Source organism: Stegostoma tigrinum, chromosome 43 (assembly GCF_030684315.1).
Source record: "Stegostoma tigrinum isolate sSteTig4 chromosome 43, sSteTig4.hap1, whole genome shotgun sequence".
In the NCBI taxonomy this organism is placed as follows: Eukaryota; Metazoa; Chordata; class Chondrichthyes; order Orectolobiformes; family Stegostomatidae; genus Stegostoma; species Stegostoma tigrinum.
The window spans coordinates 7607454-7627761 of record NC_081396.1 but is presented as its reverse complement, the minus strand read 5'-3'; the positions used below and the strand labels follow the sequence as shown (position 1 = coordinate 7627761).

General features: G+C 46.9%; 2 protein-coding genes across 2 annotated transcripts in view; one reads left to right on the top strand and one right to left on the bottom strand.

Annotated features, from left to right (window-relative positions):
• Window positions 1-20308, top strand: part of LOC125449009 (zinc finger protein 16-like) — a 114492-nt gene that overhangs the window by 83503 nt on the left and 10681 nt on the right. The gene's annotated exons all lie outside the window — the stretch shown is intronic.
• LOC125449010 (zinc finger protein 850-like) overlaps window positions 7614-20308 on the bottom strand; it is a 37809-nt gene continuing 25114 nt past the window's right edge. Inside the window, exon 3 of the mRNA XM_048524563.2 lies at window positions 7614-8772. Coding sequence (XP_048380520.2) covers window positions 7929-8772 — 844 coding nt within the window. The 3' untranslated portion in view covers window positions 7614-7928. The remainder of the gene's footprint in view (window positions 8773-20308) is intronic.

Genomic DNA, 20308 nt, shown 5'->3' with positions numbered 1-20308 from the left:
TAATGGGTGACTTTAACTTTCCTAATATTGATTGGAACCTCCTTCGAGCAGAAGATTTGAATGGAGCTGTTTTTGTAAGGTGTGTTCAGGAGGGTTTCCTAACGCAGTACGTTGACAGGCCGACGAGGGGAGAGGCCATTCTAGACTTGGTGCTCGGAAACGAGCCAGGGCAGGTATCAGATCTTGTGGTGGGAGAGCATTTTGGTGATAGTGACCATAACTGCCTCACATTCTACATAGCTATGGAGAAGGAGAGGATTAGGCAAAATGGGAGGATATTTAATTGGGAAAGAGGAAACTATGACACGATTAGACATGAGTTAGGAAGCATGGACTGGGAGCAATTGTTCCATGGTAAGGGCACTATAGACATGTGGAGACTGTTTAAGGAACAGTTGTTGCGAGTGATGAGTAAATATGTCCCTCTGAGACAGGCAAGAAGGGGAAGATAAAGGAACCTTGAATGACGAGAGCAGTGGAGCTTCTTGTGAAAAGGAAGAAGGTAGCTTACATAAGGTGGAGGAAGCTAGGGTCAAGTTCAGCTAGAGAGGATTACAGGCAGGCGAGGAAAGAGCTCAAAAATGGTCTGAGGAGAGCCAGGAGGGTGTATGAGAAAGGCTTGGCAGAACGAATTAGGGAGAACACAAAGGCATTTTACACTTACGTGAGGAATAAGAGAATGGTCGAAGAAAGAGTAGGGCCGATCAGAGATAGCATAGGGAACTTGTGTGTGGAGTCTGAGGAGGTAGGGGAAGCCCTAAATGAGTTTTTTGCTTCTGTCTTTACGAAAGAAACGAACTTTGTAGTGAATGAAACCTTTGAAGAGCAGGTGTGCATGCTGGAATGGATAGAGATAGAGGAAGCTGATGTGCTGAAAATTTTGTCAAACATTAAGATTGACAAGTCGCCAGGCCCGGACCAGATTTGTCCTCGGCTGCTTTGGGAAGTGAGAAATGCAATTGCTTCGCCACTTGCGAGGATCTTTGCATCTTCGCTCTCCACTGGAGTCATACCTGAGGACTGGAGAGAGGCAAATGTAATTCCTCTCTTCAAGAAAGGAAATAGGGAAATCCCTGGCAATTACAGACCAGTAAGTCTCACGTCTGTCATCTGCAAGGTATTAGAAAGGATTCTGATGGATAGGATTTATGACCATCTGGAAGAGCATGGCTTGATCAAATGCAGTCAACACGGCTTTGTGAGGGGCAGGTCATGCCTCACAAACCTTATCGAGTTCTTTGAGGATGTGACTAGAAAAGTTGATGAGGGTCGAGCTGTGGATGTGGTGTATATGGACTTCAGTAAGGCATTTGATAAGGTTCCCCATGGTAGGTTCATTCAGAAGGTCAGGAAGAATGGGATACAGGGGAACTTAGCTGTCTGGATACAGAATTGGCTGGCCAACAGAAGGCAGCGAGTGGTAGTAGAAGGAAAATATTCTGCCTGGAAGTCAGTGGTGAGTGGTGTTCCACAGGGCTCTGTCCTTGGGCCTCTACTGTTTGTAATTTTTATTAATGACTTGGATGAGGGGATTGAAGGATGAGTCAGCAAGTTTGCAGACGACACAAAGTTTGGACATGTCGTTCACAGTATAGAGGGCTGTTGTAGGCTGCAGCAGGACATTGACAGGATGCAGAGATGGGCTGAGAGGTGGCAGATGGAGTTCAACCTGGATAAATGCGAGGTGATGCATTTTGGAAGGTCGCATTTGAAAGCTGAGTACAGGATTAAGGATAGGATTCTTGGCAGTGTGGAGGAACAGAGGGATCTTGGCGTGCAGATACATAGATCCCTTAAAATGGCCACCCAAGTGGACAGGGTTGTTAAGAAAGCATATGGTGTTTTGGCTTTCATTAACAGGGGGATTGAGTTTAAGAGTCATGAGATCTTGTTGCAGCTCTATAAAACTTTGGTTAGACCGCACTTGGAATACTGCGTCCAGTTCTGGTCGCCCTATTATAGAAAAGATGTGGATGCTTTGGAGAGGGTTCAGAGGTGATTTACCAGGATGCTGCCTGGAATGGAGGGCTTATCTTATGAAGAGAGGTTGACTGAGCTCGGACTTTTTTCATTGGAGAAAAGGAGGAGGAGAGGGGACCTAATTGAGGTATACAAGATAATGAGAGGCATAGATAGAGTTGATAGCCAGAGACTATTTCCCAGGGCAGAAATGGCTAGCACGAGGGGTCATAGTTTTAAGCTGGTTGGTGGAAAGTATAGAGGGGATGTCAGAGGTGGGTTCTTGACACAGAGAGTTGTGAGAGCATGGAATGCGTTGCCAGCAGCAGTTGTGGAAGCAAGGTCATTGGGGTCATTTCAGAGGCAGCTGGACATGCATATGGTCACAGAAATTTGAGGGTGCATACATGAGGATCAGTGGTCGGCACAACATCGTGGGCTGAAGGGCCTGTTCTGTGCTGTACTGTTCTATGTTCTAACACTGTACCTGACATGCTAACATACACACACGCTCTCTCTTTCAAATTCATGTGCTCTTTCTCACATACACACACCCACAAGCGTTAACAGACAGACATCACTGAATTTGCTTAACAAGCCAGAGGGTGGTGGGGGTCTGGAACGCACTGCTTGGGAGGGGAGGTGCGATATGAAATGTCATTACCTTTAAAAAAAAACTTGGACTAGCACTTGAAGTGTCATAACATTCAAGGCCACAGGGATCTTGACGTGATGACAAAAAAAAATTATTCCCATAGTCACTAGTTTAAGGTCTACCCTCTCAGGTGTCAGCTGTGTCTCACTGGTTCGGATTTTCATCCTGTATCACAGGATGCATTGAGAACTTACAACTCTCAGGCCTTTAGGACACTGACCCAACAACGAAGGATGACTGGTATTGTTTGTGATAATCATGCAGGCTTTATTATTAAAGGAAATCAGACATCACGTCACAAAACCCAAGTGGGAGGCAGCAACCAGCAGCCCTTGCTGATACTGGAGCACTGCTAAGATGTCACCTTTGCCTGGTAGGCTTCTCGTCTCATCGCCGACTATGCTGCCGTTGTCCGTCACAGCAAAGTGCAACCCACCGCAGCTTACCCACCGCATTGGCTCATCGTCCTGTCGCTCTCCACTGGGTTAGCACGGCTTTGATGGGCCAGAGGGCCTTTCTCTGGGCTGTGTGCCTCAATGACATGCCCTCTCACCTCAGCACAATCCAACCTGACCTTTCATGGGATTAGAACGTTTTTTCTGTTCCTTCACATGACGCACTGATCCCTAACATTGCTGGTCAGCCATCAGCCTTCAGTAACTGAGCAGGGTATATGTGGATTATCTCGTAGAAAAGAACTGTAGCCAGCCTAGTTGCTGCTTACAGCATGAACGACTGCCAATGTCACGTACAAATAAAAAGAATCGAAGGCGCACAGAATTGACAACACCTTATGCCCCTCGCCTGGTGACATTGTGACAGAACCCCACTGCACTGAAAGGTACTTCTCACTCTGCAGAAAGAGACTCCCCTCCCCTCTCTGCGCGTTAAGAGACGCCTAGGCAAAAAGCCAACTGCTGCTGCCAACGACGCTAACGTTAGCTCGGCCCCTGGGCAACCTCAAACCCTGCCTGGGAAAGAAATGGTCAGCGCTTACCACCTGCAGACAAGCCTGCTCCATCAGGTAAGGAGCTGCCCGGAACGTCTCCTAAGTTCGATAGAGTGGCTGAGAAAGCACGCGGTATGCTTGCCTCCATTTAGCCGTGGCGTGGAGTTCGAGAGGAGGGAGGTGACACCAGAACAGTATACGATGTCAGTTGAGCGACAACTGGAGCGCTGGGTGCAGCTCTGGGAACCATATTGTGGCAGAGATGTGACTGCCCTGGGCAGGGTGCAGAGATTTACCAGGATGTTGCCTGGGCTGGAGGGCTTCTGAAAAGAGATTGGAACAGGCTGTGGTTGTTTTCCGGGGAGTAGAGGAGATTGTGAGGGGAACATGAGTGAGATGTATAAAATTATACAGGGCCATGGATAGGGTAGGCTTTTCCCCTTGATGCCGGACTCACTGCCCCGGGGCGGCAGGGGGGGGGGGGTGTGTGGGGGTGTCTTGGATTTATGGTACAGAAGATTTGAGGAGAGGAAGAAAATGCTTTCATCCAGAGGATGGGTATCTGACACTCATTGCCTGGAAGTGTGTTACAGGTGGAAACGCTCACGACATTTAAGAAGGATTTAGATGTGCGCTCCCAATTCCAGGTGCAGGTGACCCGACAGAGGTTTGCGAAACCATGAGGGGCATGGAGAGAGTGAGTAGGCAAGGTCTTTTTCCTGCAGGGTAGGTGAGTCCATTTGAAGATGAGAGGGGAAAGATTCAAAAGGACATGAGGGGCAACCTTTCCACACAGATGGTGGTGCGTGTATGGAACGAGCTGCCAGAGGAAGTGGTGGAGGCTGGTACAGTTACAGCATTTAAAAGGCATCTAGATGGGTACGTGAATAGGGAGGGTTTGGAGGGATATGGGCCAAATGTTGTCAAATGGGAGTAGATGAATTAAGGATGTCTGGTTGGCATGGATGAGTTGAACCGAAGGGTGTGTTTCCATGACTCTGTGTAAGACTACGGGCCTGAAATACGGGATTGGAACAGTTAAGATTGTTTTTGACGGGAGCAGACCCGATGGGCCAAAGGGCCTTTTTTGTCTGCGCTGTAGACCTCTGTGAAGAAAGGGTGGCCTCACACTGAAGGCACTGCAGAAGTTGACAGACCAGGCAAAGAGACAGCAGGAAGTGTGAGTGACACAGAGACTGTAGACCGCTGTGCTCTCGTAGCTTCCATAACAGTCAGCGAGTCACAGAAACACTGAAGATAGGAGCAGGAGGAGGCCATTCGGCCCTTTCAGCCTGTTCCGCCATGCATCACGATCATGGCTGATCCTCCAACTCAACAGCCTAATTCTGCTTTCTCCCCATAACCTTTGATCCCATTCGCCCCAAGTGCTATATCTAGCTGCCTCTTGAATACATACAATGTTTTGGCATCAACCACTTCCTGTGGTAATGAATTCCACAGGCTCACCACTCCTTGGGTAAAGAAATGTCTCCTCATCTCCATCCCAAGTGGTCTACCCCGAATCCTCAGACTGTCACCCCTGGTTCTGGACACACCCACCATCGGGAACATCCTCCCTGAATCTACCGCGTCCTGTCCTGTTAAAGTTTTACAAGTCTCTGTGAGATTCGACCCCAACCTCCCCACCCACCTCATTCACACGGACTCCAGTGAAAACAACCCTAACCTAGTTAATATCGCCTCGCGCCATCCCCAGCATAAACCCACGCTGTGCTCCCTCGAGAACAAGAGCATCCTTCCCCAGTCCACAGCCTGCACCAACACATGAAATGTACCCCACTGTAACCAAACGGTACCAACTGCTTAGCCCACAGCTGAGCCCATGGCCTCGGACACGAAAGTGTCTCGGGTACAAACTCAGGTCAGGCGTTAATGCACTCCAGGGATCAGAACCCTGTTGCGTGCCGTCTCCATTCCTGAGCTGGGACAGGAATTGCTACCGTCATTCAAATCACATACAGCAAGAAGTCGTCATTCCTTGGGATCGCTGAGCAGAGACACAGCATTGAACCCTGTGCTCTTCCATTGGCCTGTCGTCTCCACAGCCTTCTCCCTCAGGGGAGGTGGACTCTGAATCGTACATCGTGAAGGAGGAGTTGACACTTATCCTGTCCTCGGGTGAAAGCAGCCGAGACGATCTTTAGGGCGGCCAGCGTCCATGCCTTATGGCAGGTCGGCTATGGACAGATAGCAATGAACAGCCAGGAGGTTCAAAATCAACACGCTGCGAACTAGGAAGAAACTCTTCTGGGAGCACTGCCAACCTCGGGAACAGGAATAGGCCATTCAGCCCCTCAAGCCTGAGTCATACAGCACCAAAACGCACCCTTCAGTCCAACCAGTCTAAAATCCCAAACTGAACTAGTCCCATCTGCCTGTGTTTGGCCCATATCCCTCCAAACATTTCACTTCATGTACTCATCCAAATGTATTTTAAATGTTGTAACTGCGCCCACATTCACAAATTCCTCAGGAAGCTCATTCCATACAGTCTCTGTGTAAACAAATTGCCCCTGATGTCTTTCTTTACCTCCCTCCTGTCATCTTCAAAATATGCCGCCTGTCTTGAAATCCCACACTCTGGGGGGAAAAGAAAACACCTGCCTTTCATTTCAACTGCACCCCTCATCATTTTATAAGTCTCCATAAGGTCGCCCCCCCCCCCCCCCACCCGCCCAACTCCCAACAACCTCCTATGCTCCAGTTTAAAAGGTTCCAGGCTATCTGCTGATAACTCAAACCTTCCATTCCCAGCAACATCCTGGTAAATCTCTTCTGCACCCTTCCTATAACGGGGGGGGGGGGGGGGGGGGGGGGGGGGGGGGGGAAGGGAACCAGAACTGGACACAGTACTCCAGAAGATGCCTCGCCAACGTCCTGTCCAACCTCAAGATCGTGTTCCAACTCCTGCACTCAAAGTTCTGAGCAACGAAGGCAGGAGTGCTAAATGACTTCTTAACCACCAGAGCCAGATGTGAAACGAACTTCAAAGAATTATGTGGCTGAACCCCTAGGTCTCTCTCTGTTCGACAACATTACCCAAGGCCCTACTTTAACTGGATAAGTCTTGGCCTTGTTTTTTTATACCAAACTGCAACACCTTGCATTTATCCAAATTAAACTCCACCTGCCACTCCTCAGCCCATTAACCCAATTGATCAAGATCTCTTTATAATCTTAGATAACCTTCCGCACTGTCCACTATACCATCAATTTGGTGTCATCTGCAAATTTACTAACTGTGCCTTTTCATCTAAATCATTTATATAAATGACTAAAAGTGGACCCAGCACTGATCCCTGTGGAACACCGCTGGTCAGAAGCTTTCAGTTTGAAAAATAACCCTCCACCATCACACTCTGTCTCCTGCCTTTAAGCCAATTATGTATCGAACTGGCAAGCTCACCCTGAATCCCATGCAAACTGACTTTACTAATTAGTCTACCACATGGAACCTAATCAAAGGCTTTACTAAAATCCAAGTAACCAGAATCTACTGCTCTGGCCTCATTAATTTTCCTCATTATTCCCTTACTTACCTACTGTTCTTTGAAATCATGGATGATCTGCAGGCGAACTCCATATACCTGCCTTTGGTCTGTACCCCTTCATAAATTTGTTCAACAAAAATCTGTCACAGATTTATAACAAACAACTGATACATTTATGGAAGAGAGGCCCAAACTAGCTATCACATAAACTAACATTAACAACCTCCACTCAGAAGAAGCAAATAAAGGCACTGGAGAAGGCCCCACACGGATTCACAGGGATAAGACCAGGGCTGAGACTATTTCACTCTCAGGAAAGGCTGCAAAGCTTTTCTCTAGGATAGAGAAGACTGAAGGGTGACCTGATGAACTTTTGTAAGGTGATGAATAGGAATTTCAGGAGAAAGCTCTTTCCCCAGCGAGTGGTGAGAATCTGGGACTCATTCCCATGATGAGTGGTTGAGATGAACAGCTGGAATACACTGAAGGGAAAGTCTGCCCTGTGCTGTAGACTCAATGGAACACAGAGACAAATGTATCTATTTTACATTTACCTGTAATGGTTGGAAGAGAACACTAGCTCCTGCCCAGGATCAAACTGGGCCAGGATTTGCTTCATGTGTTTTGTGCATTATTTCAGTGGGAATATGGAGTCCCAGGCTCAAAAATATCAACACCACCACCCTCCCCCCCACCGCCTCCCCAACTCCGAAAGCAGAGTTGGTGAGAGTGGCCAGTCCAGCAAAAAGGAACACTTCTTCACCCCTTCCCCTTCCCTCACTGTCAGAATGAACACGGTTCAGTCCTGGATGAGATTCACATCAATGATAGCAACCCAATCCAAATGTCTTTATCATTTGTGAACTCGCTGGTGTCTCAGCAGAGTGGAGGACTGAGTGAATCGTTTCCCGCACGTGGAGCAGATGAACGGCCTCTCTCCAGTGTGAACCCGCTGGTGTGTCAGCAAGCCCGATGAGTCACTGAATCCCTTCCCACACTCGGTACAGTTAAATGGCCTCTCCCCAGTGTGAACACGCTGGTGTCGCAGCAGGGTGGATGAGTGACAGAACCCTTTCCCGCATCTAGAGCAGGTAAATGGCCTCTCCCCGGTGTGAACGAGCTGGTGTGTCAGCAGCGTTGATGAATCCGTGAATCCCTTCCCACAATCAGAGCAGGTGAAAGGCTTCTCCCCAGTGTGAACGCGCTGGTGTCTCAGCAGGTGTGAAGCTTGGGTGAACCCCTTCGCACATTCGGAGCAGGTGAACGGCCTCTCTCCGGTGTGAACACGCTGATGTCTCCGCAGGCTGGATGACATTCTGAAGCTCTTGGCGCAGTGAGAGCAGCTGAATGGTCTCTCCTCTGTGTGAATCCTTTGGTGCACCATCAATTCCTGAGAGTTTTTGAAGCCACCCCCACAGTCAGTGCATTTAAAAGGTCGCTCGTTGGTGTGAATGAACTGATGTGACAACAGGCTGGATGACTGACTGAATCCCTTCCCACACACAGAGCACCTGAACGGCCTCTCGCCGGTGTGAACTCGCTGGTGCGTCAGCAAATTGTACGACCGAGTGAATTTCTTCCCACATTCCGAGCAGGTGAATGGCCTCTCTCCAGTGTGAATGCGTCGGTGAATTTCCAGCTTAGATGGGAATCTGAATTCCTTCCCACAGTCCCCACAATTCCATAATTTCTCCATCCTGAGTCTCTCCAGCTTCAGTGATGAAGCCTTGCTCCACGCAGAACATATGTGCAGTCTCTCACCACTGTGAATGGGGCGATATATTGTTCAGGCCGATTAACTGGTCAAAATTCCTTCCAGAGTCAGTTTACAGGAACACCCTCACTCCAGTGTGTGTCCCAGTATTTTCCAAGTCACCTCAGTGTTTGAAATCTTTTGTGAAGCAGTTAGAACAGACAAACATTTTTAAGTTCTTAATTCAAACGCCGATCATATTTGGGTCCCAATGTGGCAAGTGCCTCAATCAGATCTCGACCTTTGGCTTGAGATTTCTGTCTGCAAATCTTCTTCTTTTAATATCCTGCAAAAAGAGATTGCAAAAGTCATCACTGTCAGTACAGATCAGCGCAGACGATTCTAGTTTGAGACATCCATTTCATCCCTCATTCCCTAAAAGCTGTAAATTTTACATCCCACACACTCTCACTCCATTCTCACCTTGCTGTACTTAATTAGCCCCCTCTCCTGAAAGGTCTGATTGATGATGCTCACTGACAAACTCACACTCACCTCTTCCTGTCCTGGACACCTGGATCTGAAGACCCTCACAAACAGGATATCAGGCCCAAAGTCTGACTCTGGGACTCACTGAGACTGCGCAAGCACACAGTTCCGCCAGGAGAGGGGCAACTGATCCTAGACCTGCGCGCTGGTCTCGTACAGTCATTGATAGGGGACCTTCACCAGCGCTGTGTCCTCTGGGTAATAATACCGCCATTCACATCTTCCATCAAGGACACAACACCCACGTTTCGCCACTTTCTCACGGAAATCGGGGACCAAGCATCCAAAAAACAATTTAAGAAGCTCAATGTCCAAACTCACATTCAAGACCAAGTGGGGGCAGAATTCAACATACTACTGGGGCGACGCATGTGCAGAAAGCACCGGAAGGTTTGAACCTGGGAAGCAGTCGCGCACGGTGAGGCCTCTGGCCCTTTGAGCCGATACCACCGCCCGGCCCTGCACACGCGCAGTCCCTCAGCCCTCCCCTGGAACAGTGGATACCCAGCAGCAGGTTCTGCTGCAGACTGTCCCGGTCCCGTTTGGGAGGACAGCACTTTGCACAGGATAGACCAGGGACCAGCATCTGTGCACACATGCTGTTGTTTGCTGCATTTTAACGTGAGGAGAAACTGAGAATATGACACAGATCGAGGATCAGCCATGATTATTTTGAATGTTTAAGAGCCAAATGGCTTACTAGCTCCATTCTTTCAACCATCTGCTCTTAGATTGCCAGCTTTATCTGTCTGAGTTGTTTCGTGGCCAGGTTGTATAGTACTTTCCAGTTACACAAAATATCTTCCTTTACTCGTCTGACACTGATTTGAGCTGGACGAGGATGTAACATGGAAGGATGAAAGAAGGGAACTGGTAAAATGTTACGTTTATGGTTTCCCAAAAGGATTCCAGTCAAAAATTTACACGTTTCAAACACGAGGAAAGCAATTGTGCAGAGATTATAAGGAGTCTGCTAAAGGATAGTGACAGGTGAAATGTATAGGCAAAAAATTTGAAGATTGATTTCATTATGGGAATTGTGAGGGTGTTCACTTTAGTAGGATATATAGGAAAGCAGTGTTACTAAAAGGGAGAGATGGTCGAATGCTGCATTGCAGAGAGATCTTGCTGTGCTCGTACATACATCTCAAAACATCAGTAGAGATGAAAAACAAGTAATGAAAAAGGCAATTGAATGTTGTGTGAGTTGTCCTTTACTGTACGAGGGGTGGAGTATAAAAGTAAGAAGATCTTGTTACAATTGTATTTAGGAAATCATAGAACTGCATCTGGTGTACTGAGTACAATATTAGTCTCCTTTCTTAAAGGTGTAAAGAATCATAGTGGAACAGTTCAGTAAGTGTTCACTACTCGACATCCTGGGCAGAAGTAACTGACTTTTGAGTGGAAGTTGAGAAGTTTGGCCCTATGGTAATTCTAGAATTTAGATACGAACAGGAGTACACCATTCAGTCCCTTGAGCCTGCTCTCCATTCCATAAGATCATGGCCGAACTGTGACCTAACTCCACGTATCCACCTTTGACCCCTTTTCTTAACAAAAACATTATCTCTCTCAGATTTAAGATTAACAATTGATCCAGCCGTTTGTGGTAGAGAGTTCCAAACCTCTACCACTCTGTGTGTAGAAGTACCTCCTAAAATCTCTCCTGAATGGTCTGGCCCTAATTCTCAGACTATGACCCCTAGTTCTAGAATCCAAACAGTGGAAGTAGTTTATCTTTACCTACACTGCTTCTTCCTGTTAATATCTTGAAGATTTCAATCAGATCACCCCTTAGCCTTCCAGATTCTTGAGAAAACAGGACCAATTTGTGTAATCCATCCTCATAACTTGACCCCTGTAAACCATATTATTCTGTATTATATCATATTAATCCGTATTATTCTGGTAAGCCTATGTTGTACTCCCTCCAGGCCAATATATCCTTCCTAAAATCCTGTCCAGATCTGCTCACAGTCCTCCAAGTGAGGACCAACCAGCATTTTATATAACTGCAGCATAACTTCTTCAACCTTATACACCAGTTCTCTAGAGAGAGAAGCCAGCATTCCATTAACCTTCTGGATTATTTTCTGCATCTGTTTACACCACTACCTGCCCGTCCCCAAAACAAAAGTCTCTTTGGATGGTATTTAATGTCATACCATCTAGATTTGATACAACATGGATAATCTCACACTTGCTTACATCGAACTCCATCTACCACAGTTTTGTTCATTCATCTAGTCTATTGATACCTGTTTGAAAATGTGTGCTATCATCTACACTGTTGATAATACTGTTTAGAATCCTTACAGCATGGAAACATGCCATTGGTCCAACATGTCCACCCCAACCCTTTGAAGAGCATCCCACACAGACCCATCCCCCTCTCCTTACTCTAGTCCTGTAACCCTGCATTTCCCATGGCTAATGCACTTTACCTACATATCTCGGAATATTATGGGCAATTTTACATGGCCAGTACACTTCATTTGCACATCTTTAGACTGTGGGTGGAAACCGGCAGCTGGCAGAAACCCATGCAGACATGGGCAGAATGTGCAAACTCCACACAGACAGTCACCTGAGGGTGGAATCGAACCTGGGACCCTGGCGCTGAGAGCCAATGTGCCACTCTTTTGTGTATTCAGCAAATGGAAGGGAATCTTACTCCAAAGAGAACATTCCCAGACGCTTCACATTAATCTTGTAGCTAAAATTCCTTGCTCTGACAGATCTTTGTCCAAGTCACGTTTGTTCCAAAACAAAACACCGAGGACAATTAAGAGACTCAGCAGGTCTGGCAGCATCTGTGAATGAAGATACAGAGTTAATGTCTTTAGAGTCCAGTATGGCTCTTCTTCAGAACTGAAATCATAGCAGAGTACAAATGTTAACTCTAAATGTGGGTTGAAGATTACAATAACATGAGCCATCACTTTGTTGAATATTATTGTCCCTCCATCAGTAAAACAAATAGCAGCAGGATGGGCCGAGGAGTGACAGATACTGGATGGTAAGGTCCTTGGGTGTGTTGCTGAACAAAGAGACCTTGGAATGCAGGTTCATAGTTCCTTGAAACTGGCCTGACGTTGACAGGATACTGATGAAGGTGTCTGATGCACTTGCCTTTATTGGTCAGTGACTGAGCATAGGAGTTAGGATGTCATGTTGCAGCTGTACAGGACATTGGTTAGGCCACTATTGGAATACTGCATTCAGTTCTGGTCTCCCTGCGAGAGGAAAGATATTGTGAAACTCAAAAAGGCTCAGAAAGGAGTTACCACAATGTTGCCAGGGTTAGAAGGTTTGAGCTATAGAGACAGGCTGTTTGCCCTGGAGCATCAGAGGCTGAGGGGGTGACCTGATAGAAATTTATAAAATCATTTATTTATTTCGATTTATTCAGGATATCTGGTCAGCATGGACAATTTGGACCGAAGTGTCTATGACTCTATGACAAGAACATCAGAAAAGGTTCAGCAGAAGCGTTCTGCTTTTGTACTCAGTCCTTCGATTTCTGAAGCCAAAGGTCCCTTCTGCTGTGTTCAATTTTCTCTATATCCTGTCCCCTTCGCCAATCTCTGTACATGGACCCCAGGTGTCTCACTTCTAAAGAGTGAGCGGGGACAATATCATTAAATCCATATTGTGTCTTCCTATTCCTTCTGCCAAGTCATATCCCGTCTTCTCCTCCGGATTAAATCTGAGGCTGAATTTAGCTGAGAATAATGGGGCCAGCACCTCAGTTGGGAAAATGCTTTGGTCATATCACCAATGAAGAGATGGGATGACACATGAGGACCTGACAGGGAAATGTGCCTCGAGTTAGTTGGGATGTCAGAGGCAGCACAAGGACTGACAGTGTCATGAACCCTGGGGTTTAGCTCCCCACTGCCCAGTGTGGGTGATATGGGAACAGAGGATCCAAAGAGAAACCATTTGGGTCCAGAACTATGTTCACATCCTTCTGTTCTGGTTATCTTTTGATTCTCAAGTTAATTTGTCCTGTTTCATTAGCAAACGTTTCGCAGTAAAACGATTTGATTTTGTTGGATGTTTTCTGATTAGATTGATGTCACAGAGATGTACAACACAGAAACAGACCCCTCGGTCCAAGCTGTCCACGCCGACCATGTATCTTAAATTAATTTAGTCCCATTTGTCAATATTTGACCCATATCCCTCTAAACTCATTCTATCCACGTACTCATCCAGATGCCTTTTAAATGTTGTTATTATAGTTGCTTCCACCAGCAGCTCATTCCATATACGCACCACCCGCTGTGAGAAAAGTTTTCTCCTCTCACCTTAAATGAATGCCCTTTAGTTTTTAACTCCTCTATTCTGAGAAAAAGAGCCCTTGGTTCTTCTCCCTACCCATGCCCCTCATGATTTTATAAGGTCACCCTCAGTCTCTGACGCTCCAGGGAAAATAGCCCCAGCCTATTCAGCCTCTCCTTGTAGTTCAAACCCTCCAACTCTGGCAAGATCCTTGTAAATCTTTTCTGAGCCCTCTCAAGTTTCACGTCATCTTTCCTGAAGAAGGGAGGCCAGAATTGAATACAGTATTCCAAAAGTGGCCCTAACCAATGCCCTGTACAGCCGCTACATGACCCTCCCAACTCCTGTACTCAATGCAATATGTCATTTAAGTGGGCGAGAGGGGTTGGCAACTCTTTAATCAGAAGCCGAATATCTGTCAGTCATTGGCAATGGAGCCAGAGGGAGAGAGGAGATTTGATGTGTTTTTGACACAGCAATATTAGAAAATGGGAAAAGGGAGTCAAATAACTCCTTATCCACTTTTGCCAAACACTGATCTGATCGGAAGTGATGGTCCATGTTGGAGACTGCAGTGTTATTTGATTCAATACAAATAAGACCCGATACATGTTAATGTCTGAGCACGTGGGGAAAAAAGCACAGCAGGATGACCATTCCACTCTGGGTAGGGACACAATCTCCATGTTCCTTGGTCTGCCCCAGAGGCCTTGGCCATCTGTAAGACCCTGAACCAATCTCTGAGCTGAGGAAATCCCTTCTTATGCTGTTTTACATCACAAAGTGTACAGAGACTGATTTAATCCAATCGCTGCTGTGCTATCATTTGAATGGACCAATTATGAAACGCGTCGCTGAATCATATGTCCCTCCTGAGTCACGTCAAACTCTTAAACAATATGTTTGGCCCACTCCAAACCCAGAGAGAGGGTTAGCACTCCCCATAGCCAGCACAGATAACATGGTAGCCTTGACACCCAGGTTCAAAGCAGACGTGAGGGGCAGGTTTTATTAGCGGTAGCAGTCTGGAACATGCTGCCAGAGGAAGATATGATAAAGGTGTTTAAGGGACTTGCACACGAATATGCAAGGAATGCAGAGATACAGACCTAGGGCAAGCAGAAGGGATTAGTTTAATTTAGTGTTGAGCTGCACAACACCGAGTGCAGAAGTTCCTGTGCTGTGTTGTTCTATATTCTAAGGAAAAAGAACCTTCAGTCTAACTCATTCACGCTGACCAAGTTTCCCAAGCTCAAAGTAGTCCCACTTGCCTGCATTTGGCCCATATCCATTTAAACCTTTCCTATTCATGTCCCTATCCAAATGTCTTTGAATGTTGTAACCGTACCTGCATCCTCCACTTCCTCTGGCAGTTCATCTGCGTGAATAAGTTGCCCCTCAGATCCTTCATAAATCTTTCTCCTCTCGCCTTAAAAATATGCCCCCTAGTCTTGAAATCGCCCACCCTAGGGAGGAGTCACCAGCTATTCACCCTATCTGCATGCCTCATGCTTTTAAAAGCCTCAATAAGGTCACCCTTCAACCTCTAGTGCTACAGTTGTTCTCTGATGTGAATTTTTATATATTGCTTACATCCCAATTCTAAACTGAGTTGCATAGACATACATAACCTACAATATGCAGAAGCTACGCAGTGGAAGCTTATTCTGCACCAGATTTACAAGTCACTCCTGATCTGTTCAATACTGCATACAAGAGGTTTGGTCTGCCCTGAATGTTAGCAGAAAAAAAAATCTCACCTCAATCCAGACCTGATCAGTTAAATGCTTCGCCTTGGGTTGAGGTTGGAGGAGATACTCTGAGATATGTTAGGCACAGCTGCCTCACAGCACCAGGGACTCAGGTTCGATTCCACCCTCAGGCGACCGTCTGTGTGGAGTTTGCACATTCCCCCTGGGTCTGCGTGGGTTTCCGGTAGTGCTCTGGCTTCCTCCCACAAAGATGGGATTGGCCATGTTAAATTGTCCGGAGTGTTCCAGGGAAATGCGAGCTAAGTGGATTAGCCAGAGGACATGCAGGGTTATGGTTGTGGGTGGGGTGCATTCTGGAAGGTCAGTGCAAACTCAATGGGCCGAGTGGCCTGCATCCACGCTGTAGGGCTTCTATGTCGAGGACTTCCCTACCTAGCAGGCACCTCTCTCAATAGGGGGTCACTAGGAAATCGACACTCTACCACCATGTCGGTGAGACTGGACCACAAAGACTTCAACAGAAGCCCTACTGTACTGAGCGGTTGCTGTCGCCATGCTCTTGTATTAGCACCATGAGCGACACAAAAGAGAGCAACTGAAAAGTCCCCCATAATGTCCCCGCTACATTCTCCAGATTCTGTGGGAGGACAGTTTAACAGACATTAGTATGAAAGCGAGGAATTGCAGATGCTTCAAAGCGGAGACAAAGTGCTGGAGAAATTTAATGGAGGAGGGTAGAAGAAGCGTTAACTTTTTGAATTTGGTGACCCTCCTCTTGTTTTGGAACAAATGCTAGTGTTCATCTTGAAGTCAGCCCTCTAGGGGTATTCAACAAAACTTCAATGTCAGCCGCCATTTTTATTTCCTTTATTCATTTACGGGATGTGGGCATCGCTGGCTAGATCAGCATTTATTGCCCTGTCCCTAATTGCCCAGGGGGCAGTTCAGTTTCAACCACATTAGCTGTGGATCTGGAGTCACATGGAGGCCAGACCAGGTGAGGATGGCAGTTTCCTTCCCTAAAGGGCAATAGTGAAGCAGATGGGTTTTCCCAACATTCGACACTGGATTCACGGTCATCATTAGATCCTTAATTCCAGATATTTTATTGAGTTTTTAAGTGCAAATTCCACCCTCTGCCAAGGCGGGATTCGAACCTGGGTCCCCAGAACATTACCTGGGTCTCTGGATTAACAGTCCAGCGATAACTGGGCCATCACCTCCCCTTGCTGTAATACTGTATATGGCTGATCCGAGAGCAAATCTGGTTTAAAAAATGATGGTCTCAGAGGTTCCTGTGGTGGTCAGTCACTGAGCGTCTTCGCAAGAAGCTGCTAATGTCCTTTTAATGGCAAAAAAAAGGAAGTCTATTACACAAAAGGAAAAAGAAATACAAACTATATTACACTAAATAATTACTTGAAATGGTCTTATTGCAAATATCAAAAAGAATATTGCACCCCATTTATCCTCAACAGACTCTGGACTCTCAACCAACAGTGGAGGGTCACCATGTCCCCAGGGCCATGCTCCACATGCAGCTGGCATGACTGTAACTGGTTTCTTCACAGCAAAGTTCTGCATTCACTTGTTGCTGCTTTCTGGCCGTTCCTTTCTATTAGTGTCAACGGCTGAGCCAGCCTTTATTGCCAAACTCAAATTGCACAGAGAGCACTTAAGAGTCAACCACATTCCTGTGGGTCTGGAGTCACATGTGGGCCAGACCGTGGAAGGATGGCAGATTCCACCTGCTTCCCTCCCGCTGTGCAACTGGTCATGACACCTCGAAGGTTTCGGAGTAGATTTGTAGCTCACCTTGTGGATGCTGTGGTTGACCACAATGATCATGACAGCCTTAAATAAGCTGATAGCTTAGCTCACTGACTGACAACTGAGAATCATAGAGTAATATAGTTATATAGCATAGAAACAGATCCTTCGGTCCAACTCATCCACGCCAACCAGCTGTCCTAAATTAATCTAGTCCCATTTGCCAGCATTTGGCCCGTTTCCCTATAAACCCTTCCTATTCATGTCCCCATCCAGATGCCTTTTAAATGCTGTAATCTACCAGCCTCCACCACTTCCTCTGGCAGCTCATTCCATACATGCACCACCCTCTGTGTGAAAAAATCTTTCCCCTCAGGTCCGTTTTTAAAATCTTTCCCTTCTCAGCTTAAACCCCTACCCCTCTAGTTTTGGACTCCCCCACCGTAGGAAAAAGCCCTTAGCTGTTCACGCCATCTCTGGCCCTCATGATTTTATAAACCTCTACAAGGTAACCTCTCAGCCTCCATCGCTCCGGGGAGAATATCCACAGCCTATTCAGACTTTTCCTATAACTCAAACCCGACAACATCTTTTTGTGAACCCTTTGAAGTTTCACAACATCCTCCCTACAGCAGGGAGGCCAGAATTGAACACAGTATTCCAAAAGTGGCCCTAACCAATGTCCTGTACAGCCGCAATACGACCTCCCAGCTCCTGTACTCAACGCACTGATCAGTAAAGGAGAACGTACCACACACCCTCTTCACTACCCTGTCTACCTGGGACTCCACTTTCAAGGAACAATGAACCTGCACTCCAAGGTCTCTTTGTTCAGCAACACTCCTGACCATTAGAACATATTTTGTTTAAAGTTGTCTTTTCGACAGCATTGTGCTTCCAGAATTTCTACTGTGCTCACTTTAAAGCCATTCAGGGCCTCATTTCAGCCCAGGACCACTACATTATCAGCACTACAGCTGCTGTTAATGTCATGGCCCTACCTTTTCTCTGCACATTGCCTGACTACTTCTGAAAGTTTCAATCTTTCATCGTCATAGAATCACTGCAGCGTGGAAACAGGCCATTCAGCCCATCAAGTCCACGCTGACCCTCCAAAGAGCATCCCGCCCAGACCTATCTCTGGACCCGTGCATTTTCCGTGACTAACCCATCCAAGCCTGCACACCGTCGGACGCTACATGATAACTCAGCAATGGCCTATCCACCCCAGCCTGCACCCCTTTGGACTGCGGGAGGGAACCAGAGCAAACCCACGCAGACACTGGGAGAATTTGCAAACTCGACACACAGTCACCCGAGGGTGGAATCGAACCCAGGTCCCCGGCACTGTGAGGCGGCAGCGCTAACCACTGAGCCACCGTGCTGCCCCTGTGATTGCCATCAGCAGATGGTTTCTTCTCCCGTTCTCCCTCCGAATACACTGAACTTGTCATTCAAAAGATGAAGCACCTCATTAAAATCCATGCAAACAAACACTTCACAGCCTGAAAATTTAATGTAAAGCCACACTTCCACCTCTGTAAAACACACACACACACACAATATAAAAACACAAGTCAAATGTAAAAACATGCATCAGAACTCCAGTAACACTGGCACTGATGGAATGCAATGCAGGAAAGTGTGAGGTCATGCACTTTGGTAGGAAGAATACAGGCATAGACTATTTTCCAAATGGGCGAGAAAATTCAGGAATCTGAAGTGCAAAGGGACTTTGGTATCCTTCCCCAGGATTCTCTTAACGTAAACGTGCAGTCGGTAGTTAGGAAGGCAAACACAAAGTTGGCATTTATTTCGAAAGGACAAGAATATAAAAGCAGGGACGTACTTCTGAGGTTTTACGAAGCTCTGGTCAGACCACGTCTAGGGTATTGCAAGCAATTTTGGGCCCTATACCTGTACTGGCCCGAGTCACTGGTCCAGAGGAAGTTCACAGGAATGGTCCAAGGAATGAGCGGCTTAACATGAGGATCGTTTGAGGACTCTGGATCTATACTTAATGGAGTTTAGATGAATGAAGTGGTTCGGGGAGGGGGGGGGGGGTGGAATCTAACTGAAACTTACAGAATACTGAACGGCCTGGACAGAGTGGCCATTGGGACACCAGAGGCACTGCATTAGAGTAAAGGGAAGGCCCTTTTAGAATGGGTCAAGCCAGAGAGTGGTGTATCTGTGGAATTCATTGCCACAGGAGGCAGGGGAGGCCAGGCCATTGAGTATCTTTAAAACGGAGATAGACAGGTTCTTGATCGTCAAGGGAGAAAGCTGGAGAAAGGGATGAAGAAACTTAACAGCCATGATTGAACGGCAGAGTTGACTCGATGGGCTGAATGGCCTAATTTCCGCTCCTACGTCTCATGGTCTTATGATTTCTATTTGAACCTTCATTGCTAAGTAACCTAAGAAACAATTAGATTAGATTCCCTACAGTGTGGAAACAGGCCCTTCGGCCCAGCAAGTCCACACTGTCCCTTGAAGCATCCCACCCAGACCCATCCCCCTGTAACCCACACACCCCTGAATACTGCGGGCAATTTAGCATGGCCGATCCACCCAGGCTGCACATCTTTGGACTGTGGGAGGAAACCGGAGCACCCGGAGGGAACCCACGCAGACACAGGGAGAATGTGCAAACTCCACACAGACAGGCACCTGAGGCTGGAATCGAACCTGGGTCCCTGGCGCTGTGAGGCTGCAGTGCTAACCACTGAGCCACCGTGCCGCCTCAAACAATGCCTTAAAATTTCAGGTGTGAACGCGTTTGATCTTTATTTTAAATGCTCGGCAGAGATCCACCTCTTCACAGAAAAACAGAATTGGAACTCGTTCCCACAGCAAATGGTTGAGGCAAACAGCAGGAATGCATTTATGGGGAAGCTGAATGCAGACCTGAGGGAAAAGAAGAAAAGAAGGACATGCTGACGGGGGAGAAGAAGAGGGGTACGTGGAAGTTCAGACAGAGCGTAAACATTGAGACAGAACAATTGTGCTGACTGGCCTGGTTCTGAGAGTCCTACAGCATGGAAACAGACCCTTCAGTCCGACTAGTCCATGCCAACCCTAAACCCAAACTAAACTCGTCCCACCCGCGTGCGCTTGGCACGTGACCCCCCAAACACTTCTTATTCACACACTTATCTAAATGCCTTTTAAATATTGTAACTGTGCTCGCGTTCACCTCTTATCTGGACGTTCATT